Here is a 21777-nt window from a genome sequence, read left to right as displayed (position 1 = left end):
TATTACCTTAACGTTTACGAATATCAGAGACCCCAGTTATTGAACTAATTTAAATTCAACAAGAAAACACTTAGACCTAAACATAAACGAGTCATTTTATTACTTTCTGCTATCAAAGCAACTGCAAGCTTTTTTTCTCTCTTCCAAATATGTTTTCAATGTTTATTGTGCACACCTCCCGCTTTTTTACGTGGCAAACCCGTAAAATCGCCCCACTGTGACGCTTTCCGCAGCTCTTGTCATGTGGAGGGCAATGTGGTGCTTGACGCTGACGTTGAACTGAGCGTTGACGACTCAACTCATGTGAAATGCGCTTTACAATGACGAAAGAACATTATTGAATCTCAAAATTATTATTATTTGTCTATTATTGTGGTCTTTTCTGATAAAAGCCATGCTATGCTCAGCAGTTTAAATAGGCAACTGTAGGAAAATGATACCATAGATCTGCTTTGTGTTTATAATTCTTATATTGAAGTCAGTAGATTTGTAGCCATGCAAGTTTTAATAAAGGAGAAGGTAAGGACCTTATTGAAACTCACTATTATTAGACTATTATTGTTGTCTTTTTGGATGAAACATAATGCTCAGACTGAAGGAAGACTATAGATCTGCTTTGTTCTTTTAATGCTTAAACACTATAAAGTCTCTTGGTAGATTTCGGTCATGAATGACTCAAAATGATTCACTGACTCACTCATAGCACATAAGATGCTCATTTGTCGCCACCTAGTGACATTTCCAGAAGGGGTCACTGAACTAATCAGTTAATAAAATTGTACAAATTTGTGAAACAGAAGCAAACCTCACCAAAATACTCTTCATTTTGCAGCTAATTCTGCACAATTGTAAACTTGAAAAAAACTTGAATCTCTAAAATAGCTGGAATTGGTGCTTTTAGCTTATTCTTTTTAAAAAAATATCCCCAGAAAAAATGTTCGTGGACCAGTGATTGTCTTACCTTTTTCACCCCTCATGAGTTTGCATCCCTGTAATTTGTTGTGGTATTGCAAGAACAAATCTACAAATTAGAAAAGAAGCAAATTTGTTGTTTTTTTATTACCCATTTAGCGCTCTTTCCACCTGTGACCTCACACAGCGTAGCCTACCTATGTGACTTTTTTTTTTTGGCATAACCGAATTTCAAACATTACAAGTAAACATGCTACTAAGATGGACAGAAAACATGGACAAGTTCTTGAAAAGGAAAAATATTGACGATGGTTAGCCTGTGTGGGATAGTGGTGTGCCGTAGAATTTTTTAGTCGTAAAAAGTGTGCCGTGGCAGAAAAAAGTTTGGGAAACACTGCGCTAATATAATTACTTTTTTCCACTTTTAAGATTATGAGATGCATTAATATTCATGTTATCTAAATAATAAGATCACTAGTTAAAAAAAACAACTTCAGAATCGATACTTTTATGTGAGGATCGATACTGTTGATACCACATCAGTATCGGAAGTACTGATACTTTAGCATCGATCCGCACATCCCTAGTTTGGGTTTGGAGTTAGACTTTATGGTTAGGTTTAGGTTAGGGGTTAAACTTAGGAAAAATTGTAATTACATCATTTGTTGATTTATTCATTTTTCTATTGTTTTCAGGTTGATTTCTGTCTCTGCTCAGCATCTACACATTCTGTTAAATGTTAAATCTATTAGGAGTATTGCTGAAGAGTTGTTTCATATTTCCACAGACAGCTTTTTCCATATATATTATCATCAAAATGCTACAAATGATCAAATGTGGTAACTCAATTCTTTATACTTTTCTGATCTTCATACCTTATTCCTTTTTTCCATTCCTGCCAGCAACTGTTGATTCAAATTGGTCATGATAATTTTACCATTAACATCAATGCACATTAATCTAAGTGGGTGAATATGTTCCCATATCTTCCCAAAATCCCAATAGTTTTCAGTTATCATATTTTTTTTTTTATACACAGCATGTCTTGAAATTATTTTAAGTCATATAAAACAAATAAGAAAGCCACTGCTGCAAAAATATGGGAAATATATTAAGACAGGGACCCATAAGTAGACTTCATTACATTAAAGTAATGTTTCTAAACTCTTTTTAAACGTTTTCTTTCAAACTTTCTTTTCTTTTTTTACTCTAACAAAAGGGAGGAAGTGTTTACAAGAACCACACTGTTCGGTGACCGACATTTTGCTCCACTTACTTGGTACGAGGGAATGTTTGGGAGAACTGTGGCATTGTCTTCACACAATACAGCATTGGTACATCATGCTGTCTCGCCGGCACTCTGGCCAGCACAGGCAGCCTATTTGATCACAGGCTCTCGTTCTTCGCCCACCCCTGCAAAACTCCAGTGATCTCAGCACATGCACATGCCCACACACATACACTTGCACAAAGCTCACATGTCTCTAGAGGGCGCTGTGCATTCAGTAACAGAAAACAGTTACCACATTGCAAGCTTACATTGTGCATAACTAAAAATGATAGACGTCTGCAAATTTTATTCTCTCATGAAGCACATTTAGGTGTTAGAGACATCAGTTACTCAGTGATTTAATCTAAACTCTAACAGTTTCGGCACCCTTGATACACTTTAAAGAACATCACTATTTTATGGATATAAAGGAAAATTTTGTCCTGATTTTCAGTGGAGTACTCTGATATCATTCTAATCTCTTTCAACTTTTTTTTTCTTTCAACATTTGTAATTTAGACTTTAAATCATGTAAGTTTACAAATGATTGGAAAATGATTGCATTGTTTGTATGCATTGTCTGTGCATATGATCATTTGAGCATATCTGCCACTAAAGGCCCTAAAACTCTGTATATCGCACTTTTTCAGCAATATAACGTATCGAACTTGAATTTTTAAATAGAAAATTCGCAGCCACTGAAATTCAGTACAGGGTAAATATATAGTGTTTCCCCAATTGTGTCTCTTTTTACAGATTTCAACTTTTTTTTTCTAAACAACACTAAAAATAACCCTTAAAAAGAGTGCAAGAGAGGGGGAAAAAATCACATTCTTGTGATTTGCTGTGCATACATGAATATGCAGCTTAGATAGAAATAGTTTAGAAAAGCTAATCCTCCAATGGCAATGATGCATGTTTTGCACAAACATACTGTATATCCTCCTCAGTCCGACACAGCAATGTCCTATACTGGTGTGTTAGTATTCTTGTAAAGCAGTGGCTGATCTCCAGTGCTCTGCAGCTTAGATTAATAATGAATCAAGGCTTTTACCACGCTCCCTCTCTCTTTCTCGCTCCCTCTCTATCTATGGAGCAGGTTCCTGCTGCCTTTTTGGAATGGCATGGTTTTGATGATACTCCATTCATTTTAGGGACAATAAGTAGATTTTGGAGAGTGTCTGTAAAATTACGATTGGATTGGACAACACTTTTTCAAGGATATAGGGTCTTAATAATTCAATTTAGCCTACATTAAATCTATTAGATGTTGAAAATGGTCTGGGCTATTTTTCCCTGAATTGGAATGTCATGCATAAATCTCAGTGTTTTTTCATTGTTGTTTTTGAAGTACACAATACCTGTAGAGCTCAATACCTGAAGCTAAGCCATCTTGGATGATACAGCATATGTTTTATGCATAATGTCATAGAGTTGATCTTCAAATTGTCATGGCATTATAAGTACATTTCTGTTCATGATTGAAAATGTGAAGAAATTTTTGAACAACTCATGATTATGGAGCAGAACTGTTATTTTACTGCGGAAATATATCAACTATGCAACATAAAACACTGTTTTCAACATTAAACAAAAAACTTAATGGTAAGCTGAAACAAGAAAACCTCATGGCAAACATTAACATAGACCTGGCAATGCTGGCTGAGCTGCTGGTGGCACAGTCAAGAAGGTCATGTGGCTCTAAGATGGTAGTGATCCCAGATGCCTTTGAGTGATTTGTAATACAGTACAGTTATTTACACATTAATATAGTTTATGTTGTGAGAGTTAGCTTACTATGTGTTACACAATAACAGATTACTACAACAGGAGGGCGAATTTTTGACTGTTGAAATCCGTCTCTGGTTTCCCAATTTCCAAACGACCATCCGTGGCCGAAGCTGGAAGCACATGGCACTGTTAATTTTCATTTTTTTATTAAAATCATAATTTTGGTCTTTTGACGAAAATGTACTTTGTCAATATTAAATTGTGTCATATTCATTCATTTGAGTCAGTTTTACTCACTAAAATGTGCAAAACGACAAAAACATGTATCAAACTGTAACAGACCAAACTTTAGCCAAATATTTTGAAAAATGTATAAACTACTTACAGTTATTTAAATATGTATCAAACATATTAAAGATTAAACATGAGAAAACTGTCCTGACCTCCAGAAAATAATAGCATATAATGAATATTGTGCCATTTTTTTTTTTATTTTCCTAGTCAATGGCAAACATCCGAATGAAACATTTGAGAAGAAATTGCATGAATATACTCTTAACCCTAACCCAAACCCTAAACCTAACCCCAAATTCGAGAAGTGCCATGCCCCATCGGTTTGCGGGTAGGACTGGATGTGTCGATGCGGTGCAGGTGGGAGTCCAAAGTTGTGAATCTAGTCAGCATACACACACAAAAGTTACAAAGGTGTTTGTACTTCATGAAGGAACAAAGTGACGATGAGTTTGCAGGTTAGTGTATGAAACTGGTGTAACTGCACAAACTGAATGATTAATGGCGAAGTTGTTATGCAATTTCTCCGTATGTAGCCTTGAATAGGTTTCATTCAAGCTGATAAACCACAAAAAAGAAATAATTGTAACTGAAAATACATTGTGTAGGCTCTATGAAAGATGCTTCTACACAATATATCATAAAGTGATGGCTAGAGTAGATAATCTATGTCCATTATTTAATGAAAAACGATGTGAGTTGAGCTTCGTGGCGCTGCAGAATTTTGAGCAGCATCCAGAGTTGTAGCTGGGTCCCGCCAACAGACATCGAGCATTGGCGGCGGTATGTGTACCTTCACAGAAAACAATGGACTCTATGCGTGGAACGTAGCCTAAGTATTTCCTGTCAAATCTTAGTGGGCTAACGATTTTCCGGTCTCGTACCCAGCTGATGTGAAAGAGTTGTTGCAAACTACTATTCTTTCTAAAATAAAGCGATTTATCACAACAAATGTGATTTTATTTAGTACAAGTATAAAAATTATCTATGTAATGAGCTTTAAAAGTGTAAATACATACGTTTTGAAGCTTGCAGAATGGCCGAGCACTCCAATACTGTTGTGTAAGGCTTCCTCTGTGTGCAAAGTATTTACATCCAGCTATTGTACAGTGATTTCTTCTTCTTTTGGCTGCTCCTGTTAGGCGTCGCCACAGCGGACCATCCTTGATCCACATATTTGACTTGGCACAGGTTTTACACCAGATGCCCTTCCTGACGCAACCCCCAGTGGCTGGGGGACTCACACTCACACCTATGGGGCAATTTAGAGTCCCCAATTCACTTAACCTGCATGTTTTTGGACTTGTGGGGGAAACCAGAGCACCTGGAGGAAACCCACATGAACATGGGGAGAACATGCAAACTCCACACAGAATGGCCCAGTTGAGCCTTGACTCGAACCCGGGACCTTCTTGCGACAGTGCTAACCACTGAGCCACCCCAGCGATTGCACAGTGATTTACAAGTGAGAAATACAACAGCACAAACGATTCATGTCAGAGCACAAACAATCACCAGAAGATTTTAGGGACAGTTGCTCCATTTCTCAGCTGAGGTTTTAGCACCATCCGCTGGGTGATGAAACATAACTGAGAACATTTCACACAGTACAATTTTCCCCAATAGTCAAAGCATGAGATTACACATGAGCAAAGCATTACTGAGAAAAAAAAAGAAAAAAAAAAACTTACAGTTGAGGATTAATTTGTTTATTCATATAATCTGTAATATCACACCACAGTATTCATAAATAAAAGTAATGATACAATAACACAACTGGTAACGCTTTACATTATGGTTAATTGTTAACATTAGTTAACAACATTAGGTAACATCAATTAACAATGAACAATACTTTTACAGCATTTATTAATCTTAGTTCATGTTAATTTCAACATATTAATAGATTTTAAAAATCAAAAGTTGTATATGTTAACATTAGTTAATGCACAATGAACTAACAATGAACAATTCTATTTTTATTAACTAATATTGACAAAGATTAATAAATACTGTAAAAAAATATGTTGTTAATTGTTTGATCATGATACCTAATACATTAATGCATATTAATGAATGGAACCTTATTGTAAAGTGTTAACACAATTTAATCTATATATATATATATATATATATATATATATATATATATTTGTCAAATTACTGCGTCATTGTTAACTGTCCTTTTTTGCAAATAAAAGTAAAAAGGAGAATAAAAAGTTCACTTCTCATAAGCAATTTGTCCATCATCAGTGCTCTCTTCAGTTTGGCAGACCTCTGCACACACACATGACAAATCTCTCAGAAACAGGACACAATTCTTGTTGACGTAAATTTTACTGAAAGTGAAAATTATATTATACTGCATAAATACAATACAACAAACTAATATTGACCACTATTAGACAAATTGTATGGTTAAAGTAAGAGTCACTATGTTAAGAAGTATATTATAGTTCACTCCTGCTTTTGCTGTGAAAGCTGGAGTATCATCAATTGTAATTTTATGTTAACTTATAATATCACAGAGGGCTATACTTTATCTAGCAAAATGAATCAAAATAATTACATGTAATACAGTTAGAAACAGGGACATTGCTAAGCCTTCAGTCTATGGCTTGTGAATATTTACGCTCATTGTGGTAGATACAGTATAACTTAAAATACATGTTATTAAACCTCTTATTCTTTTTACTGGATGAAGCAACAGCTCTCTGTCTCAATGTGCGATGTATATTGTCCAATGTCATCTGCAGAAACTTTTGTAAATAACAGGTGTGAAAAGTAATTTTTCTCGACAGCATTAATCAGCATAGGAACTTAGGAAGAAATTTTTTCCACCACTGCGCCGGAAGTGTGCCCCCTGAGGCAAAATACGGAAGTGACCATGCATAGAGTCCATTGTTTCAAATTTTTTGAACATGCCATGTCGTCCGCCAGACGTATCTAGTGTGAGACCCCTTTTAGAGTACATAGTCCAAAGCTGCATTCTTTCACTCACTTCTTCGCAAATGTAGTATCTAACTATTTGAACATTTGGAATGAACATTTGTCGCTTTGGGTTTTTGGGTTGAAAAAAGTTTGCGTTCCATTCAAGTCGGATGTGGGATATTCCTACCTGATATCTCCGATCTCTGACCATAAAAGCATTCCATTGTCAGGTGCTCGGAAACGACGTGTAAGGAAACAAATCTGCAACGCTCCTGTTAGCTTAGCAGGGGGTTTGACTGTCACCAGAGATGTCTCCTAGCAACCCAATTGATAAACAATGCTGCAGCGCTAGCATTTGTGCTACAGGTGTACGATTATCAAACCATGTTTTCTACACATATACATATGTTTCTACAGGTTTGTTAGACAACAGTTTTGGGGGTAATGCAATAAAAGTAATGCACATTACGTAATCAGATTACTTTTTCAAGTAACGAGTAAAGTAACAGAATATTTTTTATTTTAGACCATAATATCAGAATTACTTTTTAAATAAAGTAACGTGTTGCTTTGTACACCTGTACTGTCCCTGTATTATGAGAAACCAGGAGTAAAAGTGTGCAAACTTTGGGGAGGAGACGTAGTGCATGATGGGCATTCTATCGAGTGTGAGGCCAGAGACTATTTAGCAGAAAGAGATGAGTCAATTCTATTTAAATGAATGGGAGAAATGGGAACGCTCTAGCACCCAACAGTCAATGGATGTAGAAAGGAAGTCCCACCTTGCAGTTAAAAGAGCCAATCCCCTTTTAGATACAGATATTGCCTGTCAATCAACTTGCTAACGCGCAGGCGCATTTCGTGTTTTTAGCGTGATACAAGGTCAACAACATTTGGTTGAGTGAAACGCAGCTGATTCGTTAATACACACTGCATTAAAAAAATCAGTAAACACGTTTAGGCAGAGAGATTATAAGACTAGTTTTCCACTTGACACAACATGATACACAGGGTGAAATACTCGCTCAATTCACGGACTTATGCAGCCGAACTGCTCCGCGTTAGAGCTCTCTGTAACTGGGAGAATGGGATGAGAAAAGCTGACTCTGGATCAGTGACTCCAAGCAACTTTCTACATCGATTGTGTATGCAGAGAAAATGTCTTAGTTTCTAAAAAGATTCTACATTTTTGTTTTAGAATAAACACGTAGTTTGATTCATGAAACAAACCGCTTTTATGACATTTTGGTAGCATTAAAAACTATTCCATTCAAGTTGTATCAACATGCCACCTTTGAAGTTGTGGCGTCTGTACGCACCATGGATCAACTCAAAACAAGCATGCACTGACATGACTTAAGTGAAAAATATTTATGTATTCATCAGACTTATTCCTTGAACATGTTAGACTGGTTTTCCCCACTGATTCTTGAAAAGCATCTTAATTTGATTCTGAAATTGTCGATGGGCATAGCACATGATGATATACTGTACATATGATGCAGGTTCAAGTGTTGGACTTTGCTGCTTTAGGTAAGACAGTGGTTATGCTTCATTATTCATATTGGCTGCCATTTTGATGTAAAAACAAATCATGCATATTCATGTTATTGATTCTTTATTATAAATATGATGTGAAGACCTACTTTCTAAATATCTGTTTGTTTACTATGTTGTTTTGACATGAGTGTTGTACAGTAGCTAGCATGACCTGTAATGTCTCTTGTATGCAATGCATGGCTTATTTGTACAGAATGCATAGCATAGCAGAAGAGAAAGTGGCTGTGAGAAAAAAGTAACGCAAAAGTAACGTAACACTTTACTTTCCATGAAAATAACTTTTAATTAAGTAACTTTTTTAAGGAGTAACGCAATATTCTAATGAGTTACTTTTAATAGTAACGTTACCCAACACTGTTAGACAAGTTTTAATATCATGTAATCTTGGAAGTCTGACTTATTTATCGATATTATTATTATAAAAGTGAATGTTTTATCACTTACTTTGCATATTCCCCTGGGTGCCGACATGTTTGTGTGATGTCACGCACCTGTACCTCGGAGAAATCGGAAGTCCAACTTCAAATGGTATTCCATTGCACTTTTCCTTCTAGGAAGTTGGAAAATCCAACTTTCCGAGTTGAATGGAATGTAGCATAACATGATGATTTCCCATGGGATCATGTTGGCTGAAACGGTGCGTTTTGTGCACTCTTCAGTTGTTCAGGTGGCCAATTAAAATGAGATGATTAGTGTAGGAGTCATTTCATTGTTTGTTTGTATTTGCATTTTGTTTTTGTTTATTCTTGTAATTTCATTGTTGCACACTAGGTGGCGTTTAAGGGCATTACAGGTGCTATTTAGATGAGCAATGGGGAAGAGGAAGTCAGGTGTTGTTGGCAAGGAAAGCGCAAACATTTTTTTAAACATAACACATTAACCGTGCCATAGCAAACGTGTTTAATGTAACCTGTTGGAACATGTATGGAATAGAACTGTGGAATATCTTTGCAAGTGGACTGGAATGGAACTTTATTGGAACTACCCCTGTAGACAGCCCCTTTGTGACTCAAATGATTGGCATTTGGTCAGTACATTAGATCTGGTTTGATAATTTTTTCTTACAATTACTTAATATTTACTGACAAAAGGCAGTTACATTTTATCCATAATCAAAAGCCTTTCCCACAGACAGAGAGGAACTAAATTCCTGGCAGAGAAAATATCTGTTTTGATGAATTGGTCCAATCAACAGAACTTATCTGGAAGTTGTTGGGGGATTATTGAATTTTAATCCTTTGTAGAATTTTAATGATCTTTCTCTTTGCCCAGAAAAAGGCTTTCCTCAGTCAGTGTGGTTCAATAATCCAGTCACCCATGTAACAAGATGTTCATTACAAAATTGTACATTTCACGCTCTGCTTTTATTCCGAGCAACTTCTGGTTCTGCCTGTGTGAGTGGGACTTAAAGTTAAAGAGAATATCAATTATACCTGGACAAGGGTAACATAATTATGCAAATGTCTCTGCAAAACATTTTGATTCTTATATTGCTTTAAATTGAATGAAATTTGCAAAATTGCAAAAAGCATTGCTAAAAATATATTCAAACATAAATAATGAGAAACAACATTCCGGTGAGATATGTAGTGACTAAATTAAGTTATAGTATACAAATTTACACAAATGTTATTTTGTAGAGGTGCACAATTTGCTGAAACATATCAATCTTTAAAGAGGCGATGAGCAAACAATGTTTTTTTAAACCATTGTAATAGGTTTAGGGTCAGTCAGAGAAAGTCATTGTTCCTGGTCATGGTTAGAGCATGCATATACACTTTGCATTTGTCCTCGAACAATAGCATATTAAAAACCCTCCTGATTTTTGTTATAGTAAGTAATATTTTAATCACCATGTCTAATGAAGTGATTAAAACCCAGCCAAGGTTACAGCTTTTGATTAGTGGCATTATGTCGGCATGGTAACAAAATAATAATTTTGCTTTCTGTCTTGCTTTGTTAATAGGTTTATGTGGATAGTGGGTCAAAATTCATTTAAGCTAAGTGGTTTGCAAAATATTTACATACATTTCATTTTTGTGATTTTTGATTGGGAACACTGGTGCATATTGATTTATTATTACTGTGATTGGTCTGATTGCTGTAACATCTTTTAGTTTCTTCAAAATAAATGTGGACTGCACCTTTCCTGTCCTAAAACACAGAGCAAGGCATTTAATCAATTTAATCCAAAGCATGCTAAGCATAACATATTACAGTCTTTCAAACATATTAAAGAGGTAACAGAACAGGAAATGAAAGTGCTTATGCTTTTCAGCATGATGGATTCTAGAAAAATATGTATCACACCGACACATACTGAAAAACCGCAGATGGCCAGAGCTTAGAGATGAGCGTATATTAAGACCACTGATATATGATCAACCTCCATGGAATGTTTTATTATACACCATTGTCAAATATTTTTTGAAGTGAAGCGACATGACTATGATGTCATAAATGCAAATAATAAAACAGCACATGATGTTGATTAGAAAATAAATATAAAAAATAACATGGCCACATCTCCACATCATATTTATGTTACAGTGATAAACAAACATATATAAAAATGGAATCAAATTCAAAAATATACATGAATAAGAAAAAAAAATGCCAAACAAAAGTGCGCCAATGCAACAGGGTTTACTGCAGTCCAGGCCACTCGTATTAAGACATTACGGTAATAATCACACCGTGTAAATTATCTGAGCTGCATATGTGTGTATCCATATTAGTCTGTCTTTATTACATATTTCTTTGATTCTTCTATAAATAGAACAACTGATAACAAGGAAACCTTGATACAATTAAGAGGTGTGTCTTGTATTTTGACAGCTTCAAGTAGTCAAATATCCATGCGAAACATCTGCGAGAAAGATTAGACCTCTAATCTAACAATATTCTCTGCTTTTCCTTACAAAACGTGTGTATATTTTTGACACGGCAAAGTCTTTCTTTCACATGAGTCGACAGTGTCGAATTTTCTTCATGAAATACACTGATAAATCAAATGATCTCTCTGTACAATAGAATTACTAAAAAAAATACAACTTAGGTTTTTATGTACATCATCTACCTACAAAGTACAACCGCTATATCATGTAATAAAATATGTAAACAAATTTGTTGTTTGACACAGCTGACTGTGACAACAGATAGAATTTTTCACACTTTTCACATTAGATTTATTTTTGTATAGACATCCTTTAACAGTATCATAGCACTGCGCCAGTCTGCACCAGACAGCTGTATAAAAAGACGAGAGCAAATGGACCAACATACATACAGTTCAAAAAGTTCCAATCAGCAACTGGCTGCAAAGAAACAGAGATAGAGGTTTGGGAGCGTGGTCCCTTGCTGTCGCTGTGAGGGGTCTGATGATCGGATTGGCGTGGTGGACGTGTTCAAGCATCGTTCGTCGAACATCTTATATCGAAGCGAAGGATGGCATGGCATGCACTACAATCAGTCGCTTTACTGAGACAACAAAACTTCACTGTCCTTCTCGTAACTCACACAATTTCAATATTACAGTTGGTTGCACAATTAAAATGTCATACCAGTGCTGTGCTGTCATCAGTGACCTGTCTTTAGCAAATTTCATTTATTACATATTTTTTTCTTCTTTTTGCAGAGAGCAAAAAAATTATAAGACACCACATGAAATGTATAAACAATACAAATTTATCATATATATCTATTTATATATATTTTGTTGCCAGAGTCCTTTTTATCTCTCATAATATGTGATAAACATTTTTTCAGTCCCACTTTCGTTACAGACGCCAGCACTGTGTCTCTTACATGCTTGAAATGGCCGATATAACTTTTTCCTCTTTATGTTTTTTTTACAGAATTACAAAAAGAAAAAAGAAAAAGATAAAAGAAAAGGAAACAAGATTTACGCCAAGGATCACATACCTCTAAAAGTCACTTAGGATTATGATGTAGCTGTGGAATATTCTACACTGATAACGTCTCTGACCAGATAGAGGAATAAGGTCACTAATGTTGCTATTTACCTTCTCGGTATGCTTAAGTGTGCTTTATGGTACAATTCACCTGTCAGAGTTTGCAATCTCAGCACAGCGCCAGGGTTTGGCTTCTGTCAGTGCAGTTCCAAAACAGATTAATGTTCTGTTACACCTCTCTCGATATCTCACACGTAGTACTCCTTGTCCTTGTTTTTCTGTTTCTTGTTGCCGCTTTTTGAGCTCTGCTGTTTGTCCTTCATGACTGCTCCATTGCTCTGTGCTGAGTTGGTTATGTAATTCCGGGTCTCATCCACTTGGTAGGATCCCTCATCCCTGTTTCTGTACTTATACATGGCGTACAGGAGAATTAGGATGCATAAAGCGGCAGCGGCAACTATCCCGACGACCATTCCGGTGGTGCTGCTAGATTCACGGACCACCTCGGAGGCCCCCGGAACCCGCCTGATGCCCGGCTCCGTGGGGATTGCTGTGGGTACATTACGGAACATGGGGGAGGTTATTAATGGGCTCTTCAGCTTTGGGTTGTCTACCTCATAGGACGTGGGCAATGGCAGCAAGACTATGTCGGGCTGGGGCTTTAGCTCTCTGTGATTCATTTTGCCTGCAGGCAGTTTGGGTGGCATGGACGTGGTTGTGGAGCGGCTCAGCTTAGGGGAAAAAGTGGTGGTAGTAGTCCTACCAGAATCGGAGACTTTGTTAGGTCTAAAGTCCTTGGATCCCCACTTAGGCGCGTGAGCTTTGTAGCCACCTTCAAAGGCCGACGAAGACAAGGTCTTATCTGTTACCAAGGAGAAGGTGGTGTAAAAATCTTCATCATCGGAAGGGGGCAGGTTAGAGTCGTATGCTTCCCCAGAGCCAAACCCAGATATCACCAAGCCATCATCATCATCATCATCATCATCACAATCATCGCTGCCTTGGTCCAACAAGCAAGATACCCCCGCCTCAGTGGCCATGGACAGGGACTCTTTGGTAGTCTCAATAATGGTGAGGTGGGGGCGGAGGGTTGGGGGAAAGGGGATGAAGGGTGTACGACTAGCTACAAAGGGGAGCTCTGAGGGGTGCTTTACAAGTACTGGGATAACTAATTCACCTCCTACAATTGAACACAGACATGCGGGCATGTTAGGGAACGTCTCGATTGAAAGAACAATGAAATCATATGTTCAGGTGAAATTAAAGACTGGTAACGGATACAATGCATAATATACTTCCACAAAAAAAAAGGAAAGTCAAAGACAACAGCAAACCAATATCCGATAACCAAGAACAGAAACGACTATAAACTGGCATCAAAAGGGCTTGAGAGGTCTTCGTTGGTGAGCCAGTTAGATTTTTGCATTTTCTTTTTCAAGCCCAATAATGTATGTACTATTTTCTAAATAATATTTTACATTATTTGCATAAATTTCAAAATTGTGTGTGCAAAAACTAACTACTCAAATGCATGAATTAACCTACCACTGCTAATTCGTGAAGTATAGTTTAATGTGTAGTTTCATGCATGTCTTCTAAAAATAAATGTCAGAAGAAAAATCTATTTAAAATTCCTTTATTTACTTAAGCTATGAAGATTTTCAAATGTGCCTTAAGAAGTTGAGCTGCATGTCAACAGCATGTACAGTTGACATATGAAAAAAGTACCTACTTTCTATAATTTCTATATGTATAATTATACTGTGTTTGATGGAACATCTGGTTCCCAAGTGTTGCACTGCCTCTTGCCTTTTGAATGGCTTTAGAAAGCCTTACCAATGCCAGGTACTATCTTCAGTATGCAATGACATCCGAATCTCTGTCCCCATTACTAATTGGATACGGTTGGTTTCAGAAGCCTTAGTCTGACACAAATCTTTTAGTAATAAGAAATCTATGCAATGCTGGATGTATTTTGTTTAAGCTATGACAAATTACATTTATAATTTCAAATAGGCCCTAAGTGAATAAATAATTTATTGGAAACACAATGTTAAACTTTGATACAAAGGCAACAAATTAAGAATTTCACAAGGCAAGTGATGCAATTCTAACTATAATGATAATATATTTCCTCGAAAATCTATCCTCTAGACTTACTGAGATGCCTGTTACAGTACAAAGGAAACTTGGATGTCTTTATTGCAGTAAGATACAGTTATGCCTTGAGTAATGAACTACAATGTGTGTAGTTGCTAAAGAATGAGGCAATTCTAATACTAGGAAAAAATATTTAGGTTTGTTTATGATTTCTAACTGCTAGATATTCAGTCATTGCAAATGGAAGATAAACCTGCCATCAGGTTTACACGACTTGCATTGAAAAAAAAAATATTATAAAATGAAAACAACTCCAAAACAAAAAGGCAGACTGAAATGATAACGAAAGTAAACAAAAGACAATGCCATGTTATCAATAGCTAGTCAACAAACATTACAAACTCAAGACTGACAAACAGGCAATATAAAAATCTACTGCACACTGTAGTAAACGGAGATCAGAATTTCTGACCTCATAATATTACAGATTTAAACAAGCAAATTATCAACAGTATATACACTGAAAACATAAAAGCATACCAAGTGTTTTGTCAACTTACATCAACAAATTGCCCGCATGATTTTGGCATGAAGAAAAAAACGTACAAAAGAAAGTTGTGTAAGAATGTTCTTGGACAAGTTTTTTTCTTGTGAAAACATAATGACTGGTCAACGTGTTTCTGGTTAGATATATATATATATATATACTTTTGTTCCCACATGAGAGAGTACAGGGAGGCAACAACACATACATCCACACCACATAACATGAAAAATAAACTTCACCATTATCCTGTTTTGTCGTTACTTTGATAAATAATCCAGTTTTCTTACAAAAACTGTACATATTTGAGCCTTTGATTTATATAGCATTTTTTTTTGTTAAATAAATATCTACATTCTAGTAATTAAACTTTTTGCTTAGATTGGTTTTAATCTTCAGGTTTGAGTGAATGGATGACTGTACATATTTTACCATAGCTAGAGGGGGGTGGGGGGTGGGGTAAGGGGGTGTGACAAGGGAATTGGACCTATGAACATACTACATAGGAGATGACAATGATGGGGGTGATTGTGTAAGTCAGTTGCCATGTCCATGTATAGGCAGTACGAAGCGGTCGGGCAGCATTAACGTTTTTGGCTGTAAGGAAGGGATGGGGATATACAAACAATGAGCATATACATGCCCATCTACGAAAAAAGAACAAAACTCTAACACTGACAATCTGACAAACCCTAAACTGCAACTTCTTCGCCATGCAGTTTTAAAACATTCTTTAAACGTCAATTGTTTATCAAGATCACTGTCAGAATTTGAAAAAAAACAAGAATCATATCAAGATCTGGAACCTTTTCACTGACGATCATGTGCTTTATGGACTTTATGGAACTGTTTTAGCAGGTGAGATATTGCCATATTATTCTTGTTGTGATATTTTTTGTGTTTTTGCATTGTCAAATGATTTATCAGTTGAAGCACATGGAATTTTCATTGAATTAGTTCCAAATCTAAAAAAAAGAAGACCAAAAATCAAAACATGTTATCAAATTAATGATAACTGCGATTTAATAGTTACGTCTAGTTTAAATTTCACCACTAATTTTGAACCCAAAAATTCAGCTATTCAAAAAATGGTAACCAACAAAAAAAGGAAATTGATTTGAGTGTGTATAAACTAAAAAGACAAAATTCCCAGAGACGAAAGAACAAAGCAATTCTAATTTTCACACACTACAACCAGATGCACAAACTATAAAACAGACACAATCGAGAGGGACAGTTTACCAGACAACTGTATCCTCTGTCATGTGACCCAAAGACAAATATATCTGTCATTGTTAGTCTTACACATATAACGAGCGTGCAGTCTGGATGTATGTCAAAGAGAGAGGAAAATTGGCTGAAAATGGGTTAATTCTTTTTTACTGCAAGATGTTGACGCATGCGTAAAGTAAGTTGCATTTAGGGAGAGTAGACAAACAACACAGCAAGCAGGGGGTCATATCAGACACCAAAGGTTAAGCCTTTTAACCAGGGCCTGTAGGTCATGGATGTTTATCTGTGCACTTTCACTGCACATTGCCGGAATTCATAGAGCAGATTCCTTGTTTTCTATACCAGTAAACTAAAGTTATAATATCTGAATGATCTGTCTTAGAAGGAAAGAAAAGATCCATAATCATGTTTGGTACCCACAGACTTTGGTTCAAAAGCAGCAGAGTATTGACTGGGGAATTCCACAAGAGGGTTGATAATAGAATATTTCTAGAAACAAACTTTCTGAAAGCTTTGGGGTAAACATTCTTAACTTGTGAGTCATTAAATTACTTTAGTTTATTAATCTAAAACCTATCCTTGATAGAAACAACCAATACGTTTCTTCTATTGACTTGGGTTAAAAAAGAAAAAAAAACTTTTGTGAACATTGTGATGGAGAATCCAGTAAAAATGATCAACTGAAGGTGTAGGATTCCTGAGAAAGTGTACAACATTTGTTTAAATGAAGACAAAATGCCACTTAAGACTTTCCTTTTGATTTAAAATCAGTGTGTTGCCAATGTATGAACTCCATGCATGAAGGGTTTAACACAACATTCGTGCAATATATGTGTTCCCTATTACCTTATCCAACATTATACCGTGTATTGCATGCTGGAAAATCTTGACATTGTAATACTGGGGAGACTGATTGTACAAGAGTCAATGCTCAATCAAGAGTGTGAGCAAAAAAATTTGTCCTAAATGAAATCATACTGCTACATGACCATCAAGGCCTGTTTGTTTGAGTTATGATGACTCCAGAAGTTTCTTTGTGCACCGCCGAACTGACTTGAAGATTAAACCTTTTTATTCCAACATATTACAACACATTATAACTTATTCACATTTTAAATATGTAAAATGTAAGCATGCTAAAGAACACTTGATATTAAAGGGGTTATATCATAATATTTTATTGATTTTTTCTCCCTGAGGTCCACTTATATTGATCCTAGATCTAGCAAAAAATAAACTTATGGGGCCTGGGTAGCTCAGTGGTAAACGATGCTGGCTACCACCCCTGGAGTTTGCTAGTTCGAATTCCAGGGTGTGCTGAGTGACTCCAGCCAGGTCTCCTAAGCAACCAAATTGGCCTGGTTGCTAGGGAGGGTAGAGTCACATTGGGTAACCTCCTCATGGTCGCTATAATGTGGTTCGTTCTCGGTGGGGTGCGTGGTGAGTTGAGCGTGGATGCCACGGTGGATGGCGTGAAGCCTCCACATGCACCTCTGTTGCAACGTGCTCAACAAGCCATGTGATAAGATACGTGGGTTGGCGGTCTCAGACGCGGAGGCAACTGGGATTCGTCCTCCACCACCCGAATTGAGGCAAATCACTACGTGACCATGAGGACTTAAAAACGAAAAAATCCAAATTTGGTGAAAAAGGGGAAAAAAATCCAAAAAATAAATAAAAATAAAATAAACTTCAGCCATTATTTCCTAACCTAGGGATTTTTCAAACATAATCACATGGAAAATGTTGCAACAGAAAGTTCATGTACCCTGAAATCAACCCCATTCAGACAAGTTACTGACATTTTTTGCATCGATTCAAGCATGATTACATTTCCCTCTAGCACTACTGATAGTGTGCTACACGCAACCTCCGAGACACGGGTTCTGGTCCCTTGGGAATCAGAAAGTTATTGCGTTCACATAAACCATGGTTCTAATCACTCTAAAAAAAAATTGTTTTACTGATGATAAGGTTTAAGGATGAGGTTTGGGTTAACGGTAATAAGAGTTGATAAGATATGCATTCCTGTTGACTGTATTTACAACTAAAAACAACTAGCTTCTGGTGCCACACTTTGGATATTTCACTCAGAAACTGGAGCTCACATGTGCCTTTGAATTCAACAACAATTCTGGTTTTGGCCACTTGGGGGCCACTAGCTGAGTTTCCATCTAAATGTTTAGCATTTGCCTGAATAAATACAAATCGTTGCGCGTTTCCATCCACAATGTCATGTGCATTATCTTGAGGGAGTCTGCCTTGTCTTGATGGAGCAGCTGAATGACCTCCTTGCATCGGGTTTTATTTGCAGGATTGGAGCAATTATTCCTCATTTTATTAAATGCTGCCAGGAGATGCCACAGAATAAGTGTAATATCTGATATAATGAGGGCTGAAATGGATGCGATGCCCATACACTGCCAGCCTCCACATACATGGGAGCGGTCACTCTTAAACAGTTCTGGCGGATTGTGAGGACCCACTTTAAAGACCAGATGTGGGTTAAACCCTTCCGAATGCCAAGGGCTATGCACGAGGCATTGGGACAGTCACATCAAGCTATCGCACACTCGTAACACGTGCACGGATGGTCAAAACATGTCATTGTTTTGCGAGTAAACTGTTTACCTTAATGAACATTTTAACTAATGCAAAACTCCACCTCTTCCTAGCGCATTAAGTTTTATGCAAATTTTGAGAGTTGATTCGCATATCAAGTGTTTCCATTCGGGATTTCTTATGTACAATTTGAAAATGCACATAAACATTGTTGGATGGAAGCCCAGCTACTTATTCGAATTTTGGTATGCACAGACCAATTTAGCCGCAAAACTTTCAACATACTGTTGCTGAATTTACATTGTGATCACAGCCAGAAACAGCATAAGCTTTGACAAACTCTCACACATTTTAATCCAACATGATCACACGGAGAGTCTGCATGTTGTTTCCGAGAGTTCCAGTACCCTAAGATCGACCACATTATGCCGACTCACTTACAAGTGCCATCTCCCATCAGACATTTTTGCATCGGCTCCAGCGTGTTTACCTTCCCTTGTGGTGTGACCAGCAGCGTGTTGCATCAGCAGCGTTGGAGACCTGGGTTCAGATCCCACATTGAATACAGGAAGTAATCATGTTCACATAATCAGTGAAGAGTGCGATTCGGAGGTTGCTTTTCCCCCTCTAACATTACATTTTTACTCCACTTGGTTAGGTTTAGTTTTGGGTTGGGGGATTCAGTTTATAAAGTATGCATTCCTCTTCCCTGTATTACAGCCTGCACAGCTGAAAACAGCTCGCTTCACAACTTGCTTTTGGCGCCCCTCCGTGTACATTTCACGTGGAAAATGGAGCTCACACGTGCCTATACGCCCAACAACACTTACTGCTTTTGCCACTGGGGCCAGTGTTTCAAATTTCGGTAAGCACACACCTATGGAGTAAACCTACTGTTTCCGATTTTACTTTGTGAGATCAGTCTTTTTACTCTTTTTATTCTGGTGTTTAGGAATTATAGTATCTATCTGGATTTCTCCTTATTAATTTTCAGGCCAAGTATCTGATTACACAATAAGCTTCATTGATATAAATGTGATGGTCATGTGTAAGTGAATTAATCTGTCTGACATCAGAAAGTTGTGGAATTGGAGCTTGGTTTGCTCTTTGTGGAACTGGGGATGAAGTTTTGAGATCTGAAAGTAACAGTATGTTTCCACAGAATATCAAGCTTTTTATCTTTTTATTCCTCATGATATGACCCCTTTAAGCAAGACCCATTGGAAGCTTCTATGTGAGTGTACAAGAAGGTGCCCCATTAGAATGCAAACTTAGTAATACATCAATTATTATTTACAGTGAGAGTATTCAAACTCTTCACACACAGGAGATGTGTCTCAATGTGAGGTATCTTGTATGTTCTTATCTCTGGTACCAATATAGATAGGTAATTAAGCAGGAGCTCTAGTGCAGAACAGCCACCTGCCAGCCTGTGATAAAAACATACCACCTCTCTCTTGGTGCAGGGTGGGACCAATGAACACAGCCTCTCAATTTCATACATTCTGAAGGCATCTAATTGGCTTTGAGTCTAAAGACTCTCATCTCTGTCTAATCAGCAGGGGGCAAAAACAAGCTAAACTAGTAGATATCTGAAAAAGGTAGATACTGTATCTGCTGGAATCAGACTTACATCTAAAATCTAGCCCATTACACATATATACCTTTTGAGAATTTCTTAGTTTTGAGTCTGAAATATAAGTGCAGTATAAAATGCCTCCTGGTTTTCATATAAGGATGAGTAATGCATAGTGTTACAGATAAAACACAGATTTAGTGCATTTCAAATAGACACTCGTCCATTTAAAAAAAAAGTTCATATGAATAGTAGTAGTTTAAATAAATGAAATGGGATTATAAAAGCCACTTCTTTCTTAATTTCCATATTCATTTCTTGAAATTTTGGAAAATGACATCTCGTTTTTATTAATTCTTATATTCTTATATGTTGTGTGCTTTGCTGATGGTTTTAATGATATAAAAGTATCATGGGACTTTTCAGCAGACACAAACAAATTGCTATCACTGCCAAGCAAAACTGTAGCTTGTTAATACCGGATTATAATTATTTAATCAAAAGCCTCAATATGAGACACCGATAAGCCTGAACAAATCACACTGCTGCAGAGATTTAGAACTTTGCCCTTTAGAACTGATTAGTATAACACTACATGTTAACACAGATCTGTGAAGCACCTTTTAGAGTAAATACATTGCACTGACCCATTCCTGCATATACAAACTCTACTGTTAACTATAAGAGTGAGATACTTCGTTCAAAAAGATAATTAAGTCTCAAGAGGCTTTATGCCCTCAATTCCAAACTCACTTCACCCTTTGTCTTGTTTGAAAAGAAAGAAATAAGTTTTAGAATATTTAAGCAAAATTGCTCTACAGAATGGTTTGGAAGCATATACTGAACCAGTATAAGCCCTCCTATGGAATTCCAGAAAGGGATAAAGGGAAAACCCAACAATTTTACAAACAGAGAACAGAATCACATAACAACACATCAAGACACAGACAGGAAAACGACTTGAAACAGGAAATGCAGCGGAACTCTTTGCAACCATAAAAGCTTGAGGAATGATGCTTTGTTGAAACTGGCTCGTACATACAGCACTCAGGTTAGTCCAATGGTGAGTATATGCATGAAGCATAAAAAAATGGTGCCATGCACTGAAGAATGAGATTATATTCTGGAAAATGGCTCTAACTACCAGCTACTA

General features: G+C 36.7%; 1 protein-coding gene across 8 annotated transcripts in view; it reads right to left on the bottom strand.

Moving 5' to 3' along the window:
- Window positions 1-5910: 5910 nt before the first annotated feature.
- The window catches only part of LOC127454684 (neurexin-3a), a 444655-nt gene continuing 428788 nt past the window's right edge, over window positions 5911-21777 (bottom strand). For 5 of the 8 annotated variants that reach the window (XM_051722042.1, XM_051722044.1, XM_051722043.1 and 2 more), the window contains one exon: window positions 11424-13159. In XM_051722042.1, coding sequence (XP_051578002.1) covers window positions 12858-13159 — 302 coding nt within the window. In that variant the 3' untranslated portion in view covers window positions 11424-12857. Of the gene's footprint in view, window positions 6482-11423; window positions 13790-15269; window positions 15851-21777 lie in introns of those variants that run through there. The other 3 variants (XR_007899593.1, XM_051722045.1, XM_051722047.1) reach the window with 3 other exon arrangements.

Source organism: Myxocyprinus asiaticus, chromosome 17 (assembly GCF_019703515.2).
Source record: "Myxocyprinus asiaticus isolate MX2 ecotype Aquarium Trade chromosome 17, UBuf_Myxa_2, whole genome shotgun sequence".
Classification (NCBI taxonomy): Eukaryota; Metazoa; Chordata; class Actinopteri; order Cypriniformes; family Catostomidae; genus Myxocyprinus; species Myxocyprinus asiaticus.
This window is presented reverse-complemented; position numbering and strand designations above follow the sequence as displayed.